Raw genomic sequence first — 12,808 nt, forward strand, 5'->3', positions numbered from 1 at the left:
AAATTTAGTCTCATGCAGCAAGTTAATATTTATGCCGTAAGAGACTCCATTTTGATTGGTTAAAATCTATTCTGCTAATCTGCTCCATTTTTTTGTCCAATTTCCACCAATCGCAGAGAGTAATTTTTAGACATAGTGGCGAAAAATGGTACTACTAAACATCTCGATAATCAAAAAAGAAGGGTTTTTTTTTAAAAAACAATTTTTTGGAAAGCAATAATTTTTTAAAAATATACCAATTTATTGAAGTACATTTTCGTCATCATCGTCAATATGAAAATGATGCACGAGGCATAAATTTGTAATTTCCAAATTTCAAATTGACAATGTTGGAAATTATCACGCTCACTAATATATATTTACAATAATTATAATTTCATTATGTAATATCTTTGTACAGATCCACATGAATAACGCGATCAAAATTTTAATAATTTAAAAAAATATATATTTTTTTTTTCAAAAAAAAAAGATCTTTCCCATGAGATTCATTTATAAATAAAAATGAGAATAAAAATATAAATTCGTATACGTTTTAGTAATTTTATAAATTCGAGCTTTAGTTTTTAACCATTTTTTTGCAAATATTAAATACTTTAATTTAAATAACAATTAAGTTTAATTTAAATAACAGTAATATTTCGATTTAAATAGTTTACTGTAATACAATTAGTTTTTTTATATAAATATTAATATTAATATTATTATTTATATTACTATTGCTAACCAAAAAAAAAATTTTAATCGCTAACAAATTTTTCATTTAATTTCAATAAAAATATAAAATTTCAAATTCAAAAAACATTCAAAAATTACAAATTAAATAATTCAATAAATTACCTAAAAAAAATATAAATAAATTCTAATTTCAACGTTAGTAGAAAAATTACCCTTTAATTATTTAAAAATTCAATGTCAAAACTAAAGTTCTTAATTTACATTTCAAATAAATGCAAATTTTTCCCATTTATCTCATTTTAAAATGTTTTAAATTCTGCAAAGTTATTTTACAATTTAAATACTATTTTAATCAATAATAATAATAAAAAAAAAGGTCAACGAAAAATTTCAATTCAATTTTTCGAAAAAAAAATACAATTATTTTCTATCGAATAACAAAGTTTCTATAAAAAAAAAAAAATTAGTAATTCTCATCAGGAATAATAATATTTTTAATAATTAAATCGAAGGCACTTTCGATTAAGGGCACTCAAAATAAATTCGTTACACATAAATATTATGCAAAATGACTTCTATCATTTAAATAAAGTAAAAGACACTGGAAAAAAATCATTTTAATTAATTAAATAATAAAGTCATTTCTTTGTTGAAAAATAAAAGTTAGTTGTTGCGTTAAATAAATAAAAAAATAAAATTAAGATTTTCAGACTTTCTTGCAAAAAAAGAATAATAATAAATAATTCCTTATAATATATATGTTAGTAGAATTGTTGCTTGAAATTTCATTTCTTGAAATTCAGGTACTTTTATATTTAAAAAATAATTAATTTAAAAAATTTACTTTCGTTAAAAAATCGATTTAGTTTCAAAAAAATTTTCGTGCTTTTGTTAAGTTATTTGTTTTCTTTTTTTTTGGCAAAAAGTAAATTAAAGTATTTTATGCGAACAACTCGAACATGTTGAAAGTTCACGGCCACTTCCAAGTTTAATGACGTCGTTTTCGGTTTGTGTAATCTGACGATTCTCATAACGTCTCTGTAAAATTAAATATTTATCAACAAATAAAATTTAACGTAATTGAAATTTTTTTTATAATTCTTATTTTTTTCTTTTACTAATTATTTACTTATTACAATTTTTTTTAAAAATAAATTAATAATTATTAAATTATTTAAAAAAATTTCGAATTTAATTAAATATTTCCTTTATTTCCTCGAAAACTCAAAAATTAAATTTCTGAATTATAATTAAATTTACATGCAAAAAAAAAATCTTCAACCTAGAAGAGCGATATGTTTCACTAAAACAGGGAATGTTTTCGTTATTCAAGAGAAACTTATCGCTGTTCCAGGTGAATATTTTTTTTTTATTATTTAATAAAAAAATAATTTTCTTATATTATTATTATTTTTTTTCACCTTTAATTCAGATGCCAGGCAGTAAAATATTGAATCAATGTTCGTATTATCTTTCGCTGAAGTTTCAAGAACATTTAAAACCTCAGGAAGATATTCGCAAACTGCTTCCGCTTCTGATTTTTGCACTTCTCTTGATTCTTCCAAATCGGTTTTGTTACCTGAGTGAAAAAATTATTAATTTTTTTTTTTTAATTACATTTTTACTATTATTATTATTTTTATTTTTATTATTAGACAATTTTTCGAAAATTCCTCACCAACTAAAATTAATAAAACATGAGACGAAGAGTATTTACGAACTTCTTCTATCCATCGTTGAAGACTTAAAAAACTAGAACGTTTTGTAATATCATATACTGAAAATTGAAATAATTACAAAAATTATATTGTATTTTATTATCTGTACTGTAATAATAAAATAAAATCAATAATTAAGAATATTTACCTACGATAACCCCATTAGCAGATCTATAATAACTTTGAGTAATTGTTCGAAATCTTTCTTGTCCCGCAGTGTCCCAAATTTGTAACTAAATGTAAAAAAAATAATTTTCTTTTATTTTTTTAAATGAAAATCGTTAATTATATTAAATTTAAAATTTTTTAAACATTTACATTTCAAAATTTATTTAATAATCCAAAGCAAAGACTAAATTAAAATATTTATTTAATTTAATAACAATTAATTATTATTATTATTATTTAATAATTTATTATTTTTATTTTCTATTTTTATGTTTCTTATTTCAGAATAATATATAATTCGAATTCTTATATGTAATTAAATAAAACGCAAATTCCCACATATCAGTAAATTATTCACTCCAACATGACTCAGAAAAAATAACCTTCCGATGTCATTACAACATGACTTTACTTCAATTACAAAATATTCTCAATTGCGAAATAATTCATAATAATAAAAAAAAAATTACACAAAAATACATTTAATATCATTAATTTAAAAAAAACCGTAATTTTAATATTTGCAATTCTAACAATACAAATATAAAAAAACAATGGAATAACAATTACGAGAGTAAACATAACCTCAATAACTTCAATCATTCTTAACTGCAGTTCTTAGTTTTATTAAGGAAAATTCGATTTGTAATTATTAATCGCTACTTTGTGCATTTTAATATTAATTGATATTTGATAATTCTGTAATTGGTCTAAATCACTCTTGGATTTATTACAATAAATAAAAATAACCTAAAAAAACAAAATATAAAAACTTACCTTAACTTTTTTACCGTCGATTATAACGGTTTTAATTGAAAAATCAACTCCTATTGTGCTACCGTGTTTTTCAATAAAATTCCCAGATCGAAATCTTTGTACGACACAAGTTTTTCCCGTACCACAATCGCCAATTAAAACAATTTTAAATAAAAAATCAAAATTATCGTCATTTGTAACCATTAAATTGTCAGGATCACGATTTGACATTTTCGTGACTTTGTAAATTTAATTAAAAATAAAATAAAAAAAACAAACAACAATGTGAACACACTCGTGTAATATGTATAGTCCCCCAACTATCTGTCAAATGACTCACGCCATTTCTATTCTTTTTTTTTTTTTATTGTCAGTTTATAGGTTAGAAAGTTGATACTCCAAAACAGATAAAAAAAATACATCTGAATTTATTATTACGCATCTTTAAAAGCGATTTAATTAATTTAACAAAAGGAAAAAATAAAAAAATTTTATTTTCAATTTCTAACCTAAAAATTATGAAATAAAAAAATTTTTTAGTAAAGTTAATAAATAGAAAAGTAAATAAAAATTTTACTATTCGTTAATTTCATTTTTGAAAAAATCTGAAAATAATTTCATAAAATAAAAAATTATTTTTATTTCTAACCCACACGTGACCGAAAGGGCGGGAAATTTGAATAGTCAATTTTGAAATTGAAATAGAGAATATTTTTTATATTTTAAAAATATTAAATATTCAAAATTATAATTACTATATTATTATTATTATTAGTTTATAATCCTGTTAAATTTATTAAATAAACTGAAATTAAAAAGTAAAAATGTATTTTAAAAAAATAATAAAAATATCAAATTTGAATATTAATTTTTTTAATCTAAAAATATAATTTAAAATAAAATATGTAAAAAGGTCTATTAAAATAATTTGAAAAAGTCACTTAAAATTTTTTTTGAAAAATATTTTGTTATTTATAATATGTACAGGATTTCCTTTTATCAAGATTTTTGAAAAAAAGAAGAAAAATTTTTCAGTGTATTTTTTGTGTAGTTGTTTTTTTTTTTTTTTTTTTTTTTTTTGTTTGTTGTTTTTTTTTTATAAAAGTTTAGACTCCCTTTTATACACTTTTCATTTTCTACAGTTAAAATTAAAATATAAAAAATAGCATTTCGCTAAATTATACGTAATTTGATAAACTAAATTGAATATCTTTTTTTATTTTTAACTATCTCAACGGCAGATCGTAGCAAAAAAAAAAAAAAAAACCGAGATTTTTTTTTCTCAAAAAATGTAACATTCACATTTAAATAATTAAAATGTCGGAAAACTCTGCTTTTTTTTCTCATACAAACTACAATTTTTCAAACTATTTCTTTTCTTTTTCCTTTCAATAATTACAAAGAAAAAAAAGAAAAATAAAAATCGAAAATCGTTCGAAGAATCAAAAGAAATTTCGTTTTTTTTTTTTAAAGAGAAATTTACGAAAAAATTCATTTTGAATTTTTAAGAGTATTTTTTTTTTAATTTTTAGACAAATTGAAGAGAAATATCGAAATACCTGAAAAAAAAATTACAAACAAAAGAACCGACATTCGATTAGTGAAAATTAATATTTTTTTTTTTTTATCTCGTCCATCGTGAGATTTATTCTGGTAAATAAATATTCTAAAACGCCAGCCTATGAGGTAAAAGTTATTTGAACAATCGACTCGTGAACAGTTTAGTGGACTGAACGCTTTTTTTTACAGTTAAATTTTTTTTTCCATTCATTTTTTTTTTTTTTTTGAATTATGTATAATAATTGAAACTAATATCTATACTATACATGAGTCCGCATAAATACCAATTTGTAAATTTGACTAAATTGCAATTAGCGCGATTTCTAATGAACATATTTTTTTTTTTTTTTTATTCAACACTTTTAGAATAAAAATTATTTTTCTTTCTCTCTTTATCACTGAGAGAAAATGCTCAAAAATTCTTTTTTTTTTTTTTTTTTTCAAAAACACTTACAGTGCTCTCAAATCTCAGAACTTCGAGTTTACAAAAGGTTGAACAAAAAATTATATTTCTATTAGAAAATTCATTCGCAATATGTATCTAAATTGAAACTTCGATAACATCGAGTTAACACGTTAATTTCTCAAAAAAAAAAAAAATTTATTTTTTTTTTATTATGCGTGTCAATTGGTCAATTGTCTGAAAGTTTCGCCCAATAGAAAAAAAAATTGTTTTAATAGATTTTTTTTTAAAATACAATAATTATTTAATATTTTTACATTGATATTATAATTATAATAATAATATTTAATATTAATTTATTGGTGATAAATGCTAGAGGCACTGCTCTCTAGTTTTGAAAATTCTATTATTTTAATTTATACAGATTATTCGAATTGAAATAAAAATATTAAATTCAAATTTCTGTTTTGAGCGTATATCATTTTTTTTTATCGAAAATCAAATTAGCGAAAAGGTGTTAGATTATTTTTAAATATCTTAATTATCAATTGACATAACCTCAAAATATCGAATATTTTTTATTTATTACTCTATCACGGAAAGAAAATAAATATTAAATTTTATAAAAGTATTTTTTAATATTTATAATTTATTATAAATTAATAATTAAAAAATTTTAAATTTTTAATTTAATTTAATTTTAAAATTTCTAATTAATAATTTTTTAAAATAATTTCTAATTAATAATAATTTTTTTAATTTATGATCCATTAATTTGGGTTTCTTAAATTTTTTTTTATTAAATTAATTTATAATAATATTAATATGAATTTTTAATTTATTTCTCTTTCTAAAACACGTTTTATTTTAATTTGCAATTTTTCTTTAGATGAGTATTTAGAGGTTATGAAATATTAAAAAAATTACAGTCTTAGGGAAGAATTATGTCAATTTAAAGGATGTGTCAGTTGATACAGTTACAATTGTAAAAATTTTTTTAAACAAAAATTACTCTTTTTTTGGGGGGAATTTACAATATTTAAACTAGGAAAATTTGCAAAAAAAAATTTAAGTTTTTGAAGAATACTATAGAAATATCTTCTTCCGTGTAGAATAGAAAACTATTTTTCAGTTTTGAGGTTATGTTAGAACCTCCATCCACCTTAAGGGTTAGCCCATTAACATAACCTCAAAATAAAAATTATTTTTAACCAATAAAACTAGAAATAAAATTAATTTTATCATAATTAAGGAAAAATTCAGTTGTATAATTTTTCAAATAAATTATTTTTGCCCAAATATTTGTTTAATAATTATTTTATATATTTTTTGTTTCATGGTAAATATTTGTTAATTTTTATCCAAATTTTTTTTATATAAATAACAGATCATTTTCCTCTTTGGAGAGATTTTCTAAAATTTTGTCAAATCAAAATTGTAGAAAATATTTCAGAGAAAAAATGAGATTTTGAAAAAATTGAATAAAAAATACAAAATAAATATTTTTTTTTTTTTGAAAATTGTACAAATCTTTCAATATTTGAAATGTGACACTCTGTGAAAAAAGGGACCTTAGATGCAAAAAAAATATAGGTTATGTTTTGATGAAGGTAAAATTACCGAAAACATAACCTATAATTAGTTTGCTTCTAAGGTCCCTTTTTTTAGAGCGCGTTACAATTATAATTTTAGTTCTGTGAAAAATAATTTTCGAGGTTATGTTACGAGGCTAAGTACCCTTAACAGTATTTGCAACTTTAATAAAAGTTTTTTTTTCCACTAGAGTCAGTTGGGGTAAATCGAAACAGTAGTTATTTCAGTTAAATAAAAAATTTTAAAAATAAATACGGCCTTAAACCTTGTTGGGGGGTGATCTAAGGTATAAGGCCGTATTTATTTTTAAAATTTTTTATTTAACTGAAATAACTACTGTTACGATTTACCCCAACTGACTCTACATTATTTTTACAATAGTAATAATAAAAAAAAATCTAATGTAAATTAAAAGCATTGCAAATAATTCGCCACTACTTTTTTGGTGAAAAGTAAAAGCGTCGAATATTTTTTGGAGAACGCTAGTTTTAAATTCTTTATCTCAGGAAAGATAACAAAAAATAAACAAAAAACTAAATACCTTTTCGTTAATTTGATTTCTGCGATGATGCATCCAGACAATTGACCATTTTTTTCCCCCTAGAAAATGCACAAAAAAAAGTGTCCTATTTACAAAAGAGAAAGAAAAAAAAAGAACAGGAAATTACATTACAGTCTTTTCTTTGGTAATGATCCAAAGGCGGAGATAACAGTGGCTTTTGTACCCGTTACAGAGGGCGTTAATGTTGTGAATGTCGTCAATGGTATTGGTAGCGTTGCCTTTGACACTGTTGTTGAAGCGGCGCTCGCCGCTGTTGCACCAGTTGCCACCTGATCCCATTTACTTTTTCGTTTTTTTGCATCCTCATCGGCAGTTGTAATCGATGAACTTGGCCGTTTAGCTAAACCCGAAATAATCTCCATCTTCGTTCCTTTTTCCTTTCGTTTTGCCTTCAATTTCTCCATTTCAATCATTTGAACATTCGCCAATTCCTCATAATATGAATCCTTACCCCATTTACAAGGATCAAAACGTTCAGGTGGATAATTTGAACCAAGTTCGTCAATTTTACAATATTGTATTAATTTCTCGTAAATTGATGGATTACGAAAGTCCTTACGCTGTTGTATTACTTTGTTCATATCGAGACCGCCTGTTTCCATTTTTTTAAATAATGCCGTTATTTTATCCTGTAAATCAAGTGGACATATTCCAATTGGCTCTGGTGGTATGACAACGCCAAATGTATCCATTTCGCCATCTGAAATCAATTCGTCTTGACCCGAGGTGGGCGAAGGCTCTTGCTGTTGTTGTTCATTAGCACCGACATTGATTAGACGACCATTTTCCATTGGTTGACCAATCATTGTCGTTGTAATAAATGTAACGCCACCTCCGCCACCCTCATCATCAGAGACAACAGTGTCATCATGATAAGATACCAAACTATGAACACTTGAGGTCACTGTTGTTACTAAAGTGGGTGCATTGTACATTAAATTGATGGGTGGTTGTCGTTTATTTCCAATGATGTTGGAATTGACAACGGGAGATGTTGTGCTACCAATTATGGGAGATGTGATGATTGTAGGTTGTTGTACCAATAAATGGGGTTGAACGATTTGGGAATTGTGAGGAGCAGCCCCACGGGGTGTATTTGACATCTCGTGGAGGTCATCTTCCACCCCATCCTCTCCTTCCGAGTCGGTATACGTGGCCGTGAGAGATGCCAGAGCAACACTTTGTACAGACATAATTCGCTTTGAGATTGTCCGCTGTACTTCGAAACAATATTTTGTTTGGAAACTCACCGGTTCAAGCGTTGAGCGATTCTCGTCTTTGAGTAACGAAAGAGTCTCTTTTGTTTGCTTTCTTTTTTTTTGGACAAACAAAATCTGTCACTCGTACTCGTTTATTTGGAATCTGCAAAAATTTTGCTGAAAAGAATAATAGTTATTATTTTTCAATGATAACTTTTTTTTAAAGGGGATTTTAGAATTGCCAAAAAAAAACAAGTTTTAAAACTTTTGTTGTAAGTATTAAATAAATTGCAAAAATTCTTTTTGGACATTGTTGCACATTACATAGAGAAAATTAAAAAAAAAATTTGAAATGTATTTAGTTAATATGAAGTTTCAAAGGTTTATTCTCTAATTATCACAGGCCTACAAATTTTAGACCCAGAAACCGGAATAGTCATTTCCGATGTAATTTATCACGCTAAATCCAAAAATGACAAGCAAATTGCTCTATCACGTCAGCATTTTGAGATATTCTAACCTAAAAGTGTAAAAAATGCCGTTTTTGGCAATATTTGATACTCTATAAAATCGACAAAAATTTTGTTTAATCATTCGTCCAAATTTCAAAAGAAAGTATTATATTTCAAAAATCTGACGTCAGATTCGTAATTAGCGACCTCAAAAATACCCGAGAAATAAGTTTCAGTGATATGAGTACTTTGCAATTTATTTTTCTTTTTGAAAGGGATTTTAGTTCATGTAATGTAAAACTTAAATGGTTGTATCTCAGAGAAAAAAAATTGGATCAGATCGAACCTAGAAAATTTTGAAACGAGAAATATAATACTTTCTTTTGAAATTTGGACCAATGATTAAAAAAATTTTTTGTCGATTTTATAGAGTGTCAAATATTACCAAAAACTTCATTTTTCACGCTTTTAGGTTAGAATATCTCAAAATGCTGACGTGATAGAGTAATTTCCTTGTCATTTTTGGATTCAGCGTGACAAATTACATCGAAAACGACTATTTCAGTTACTGGGTCTGACAAAATCCAAAATTTTGTAGGCCTGTGTTATTTAACTAAGGAATCGAATGGTTTTTGGTTTTTTAAAATCGGTTCAGTAGATTTCGAGAAAAGCCGTGCACCAGTTTGAAAAATGTGTTTTCGAGAAAAAAGCGTTTAAAGTTTTCATAAAACATACATCCTCATACATTGAGGACTATCAAAGCAATTTTTGATTACAACTTTTCTTTTTTTTTTACATATTTTTCAAAAAAAAAAAAACCTTTTGGGACAGTAATTTTATGATACTAAGGAACATTTTCAAGCAAAAAAAGTCGAATTTTTTTTGGAATTCTAAACCAGAAAGACCCCTTAAATACAATTTTTTAACTGCCTGAAGTTTTGAACAATTTGGTTAATTTTTTCGACTTCAAATATTTTTATAAAATTTATTCTTTGGTACAAATAAAAAAAAAATACAGCTATCTGTATCGAAACATAAATTAATCTAGATTTTTATATTCTTTCATTGCTGTAGTAATTTTTCAATTAATTTATAGAACGAAAAAATCATTTCGTTCATCAGAGCGTTCAAATCTTCAAAGCAGATAATTTTTTTTCGATTTAAATTTGATTTTTACTATTTAAATCTTTCCTTTTACTTTTTTTTTTTTCTTTAAAAGACAATTTAAACAATAATTTAATAATAAAAGCATCAATATTTATACACGAAAAAAAAATCTTTATCTAAAACAACGATATATGTTTCTCTAGAATAGAGAAAACTTTTACTGTTTTAGTGAAACATATCGCTGTTTTGGGTAAATATTTTTTTTCATGTATTTTTATCGAAAAAAAATAAAATAAATTTAAATTCAATTAAAAAAATATAGAGGAAATAAAAAAATATTTGAATTTACTTCTAAAAATAAACAAAGCGTAAACTGATAAAAGAAATAAAATTTAATTAATAGAAAAAAATAATTCAGAATAAAAATATAATTAAAATATTAATCAAGTTTTTTTTAACTTTTTTAATATAAAATACGTAAAAAAAATTTTTTAATCAACAAATAATAATAATAATAATAATTTCCAAATAATTACACAAAAAATTATTACATTTCTATACAATTTTTTTTTTAATTCCATTTCAACATATCTTACTCACATGAAACTATTGATTGGCCTTGATAGTAAAAATAATGCACGATTTAGAAATCTCAAGATTTTACATTTAACAGGAAAAAAAAAAAATTCCCCTTTAATGACACAAATTACTATCAGTAAATAGATATTGATGTAAATTTACCATTAAGCGTCATATAAACGATTTTTACCCAAAATTTTCCATGCAAACTAAAATGCGAGATTGACTATATGTATTTTCGTTTTGTCAAAATGATTCAATCTTTTTTTCGTGTGTATTATATTTCACTAACTAAAGAAAATTTCTATAAAAACTATTAAATGTCCAAGGTGAATAATTAAGAAAACATAAATTATTTATATAGAGAACAATTGTGTAAACAATAAAACTAAAATTAAAGCATTAGAGAGGCCAATATAATTGACAAGAGGGAGGTTATGTTTTAAAATTGTTTCGTTTTGTTAGAAAAAAAATTGTCATTCACATGATAAAAGTATTGAATATTTTTATCAATTATTATCAATTGATATTGAATTAATGTTAAAATAATAAATAATTATTGATTACTTACAAAATAATGATGATATTTCAAGAAAAATTGTAATCCGTTAGTAACGCGTATTGATGAACCAATTTCCTTCTGAAATATTCACGAGAACCAATGAAAAAGTGCTAATGAGAGATGGGGAAAAACACGATCATTGCGTGAGCAAAATTTACTTAACGTTACGCCTATTGTGACTAGAGATGGCGCTGCCAAAGTTCATTTACCGACTGTGGGGAAAATAAATTAATGTTGGTAAAATTTTGTGATGGTAAGTGTTTCTATTGGACAAGTTTTTAAAAAAGGCGGTAAAATATTTTACTTATTAAAATTATGAACTTAAATTTCTTTATTTTTTTCTTATTCTTATTAGAAAATTAAAATATTACTTAAGAAAAATTGTTAAATAAATTTGAAAAATTTATCAATTACTTTATTTATATTATATTTAATTGTTAATATTAAGAATATAATAAAAAAAATAATAAAAATAATAAATACTAATACTACTACTAATAATAATAATAATAATAATAATAATATTACTTTGAATTTATCACTCGGCAGTATTAATTAATAATTATAGAAATAATAATAATAATAATAAATAAATAAATAAAAATAATATTATTATTATGTAAATAAATTATTATTATAATTATTACAATAAATATTATATTTAATTAATTACTTTAAATAATTATTGATTAAATTAATAATTTAAAAATATGAAAAAATTTGGTAAAAAAAAAAAATAATAATTAAACGCCTGTACTTATGCAACCGATAGTACTGAGCTGCTTCACGGGTTGTCATTATTGTAGGCGACTCATATAATAAGCATTATGGGCTTCAAAAGCCGAAAGCAATATTACTTTTCCAAGTAAAAACATCATTAAATGTAACATATCTTTGTGAATTGTTATTTTTACCGTCTTTTGATCTGACTGCTTAATGCTTTTGACGTTCCGAGTGTTTAGGGGAATTTTTTTTTTTTTTCTCCTCTTTCACAATGTTGATATAGCAAAGATAGAATAGTACTATATACACACATATGAGAACTAGGAATCATCAAATTAAAAATAAAAAAAAATGAGAGAATCACACGAGTCTCAGCAACAAATAATAAAAAAAAAAAAATACAAATTTTTTTTCGAGAATTCGTCTTTTAAAAATAAATCATGTTTTTAAAAATAATAATATTCTTTTTTAAATTAAATTTTTTTTTTGGTATTAAAAAAAAGGAATATAATGAATAATAATAATAATAATAATAATAATAAAATAAAAAAATTTTAATTTAATAAATATTAAATAAATTGAAATTTTTTGTCGGTTTTAAGCCAAGTTTTTTTTAAATACAAATTTTGTATTGAGACAAATAGAAAAATTTCTTTGCCAATAAAATTTTTATTTCAGGCAAATAAATTTTTTTTTTTTGTGAAACTAATTTTAATAATTATTATGAAACTTGAATTAATAATTAATA

The 12,808-nt window shown here is 23.4% G+C and overlaps 2 protein-coding genes across 3 annotated transcripts; both read right to left on the bottom strand.

Moving 5' to 3' along the window:
- Positions 1-1,331: 1,331 nt before the first annotated feature.
- Positions 1,332-3,680, bottom strand: LOC127291291 (ras-related protein Rab-43). Its single transcript, XM_051320354.1, has 5 exons — positions 3,342-3,680; positions 2,545-2,629; positions 2,357-2,455; positions 2,100-2,257; positions 1,332-1,716 (listed from the first exon to the last, which is right to left on the bottom strand). Exons 1-5 carry the CDS (start codon positions 3,549-3,551, stop codon positions 1,609-1,611), a joined length of 660 nt encoding a protein of 219 aa, XP_051176311.1. The 5' UTR covers positions 3,552-3,680; the 3' UTR covers positions 1,332-1,608.
- A 971-nt stretch (positions 3,681-4,651) lies between these two features.
- Positions 4,652-11,489, bottom strand: LOC127291284 (SAP30-binding protein). 2 transcript variants are annotated; one of them, XM_051320343.1, is made up of 3 exons: positions 11,347-11,489; positions 8,689-8,814; positions 4,652-8,617 (listed from the first exon to the last, which is right to left on the bottom strand). In XM_051320343.1, exon 3 carries the CDS (start codon positions 8,539-8,541, stop codon positions 7,546-7,548), a length of 996 nt encoding a protein of 331 aa, XP_051176300.1. In that variant the 5' UTR covers positions 8,542-8,617; positions 8,689-8,814; positions 11,347-11,489; the 3' UTR covers positions 4,652-7,545. The 2 variants fall into 2 exon arrangements, with proteins under 2 accessions (XP_051176300.1, XP_051176299.1); XM_051320342.1 differs by having other exon boundaries at positions 4,652-8,814.
- Between the last annotated feature and the right edge of the window lie 1,319 nt (positions 11,490-12,808).

The sequence above is a fragment of the Leptopilina boulardi genome, unplaced genomic scaffold (assembly GCF_019393585.1).
Source record: "Leptopilina boulardi isolate dan_hultmark-lab unplaced genomic scaffold, ZJU_Lbou_2.1 LbouV2_130, whole genome shotgun sequence".
NCBI classification, from domain to species: domain Eukaryota; kingdom Metazoa; phylum Arthropoda; class Insecta; order Hymenoptera; family Figitidae; genus Leptopilina; species Leptopilina boulardi.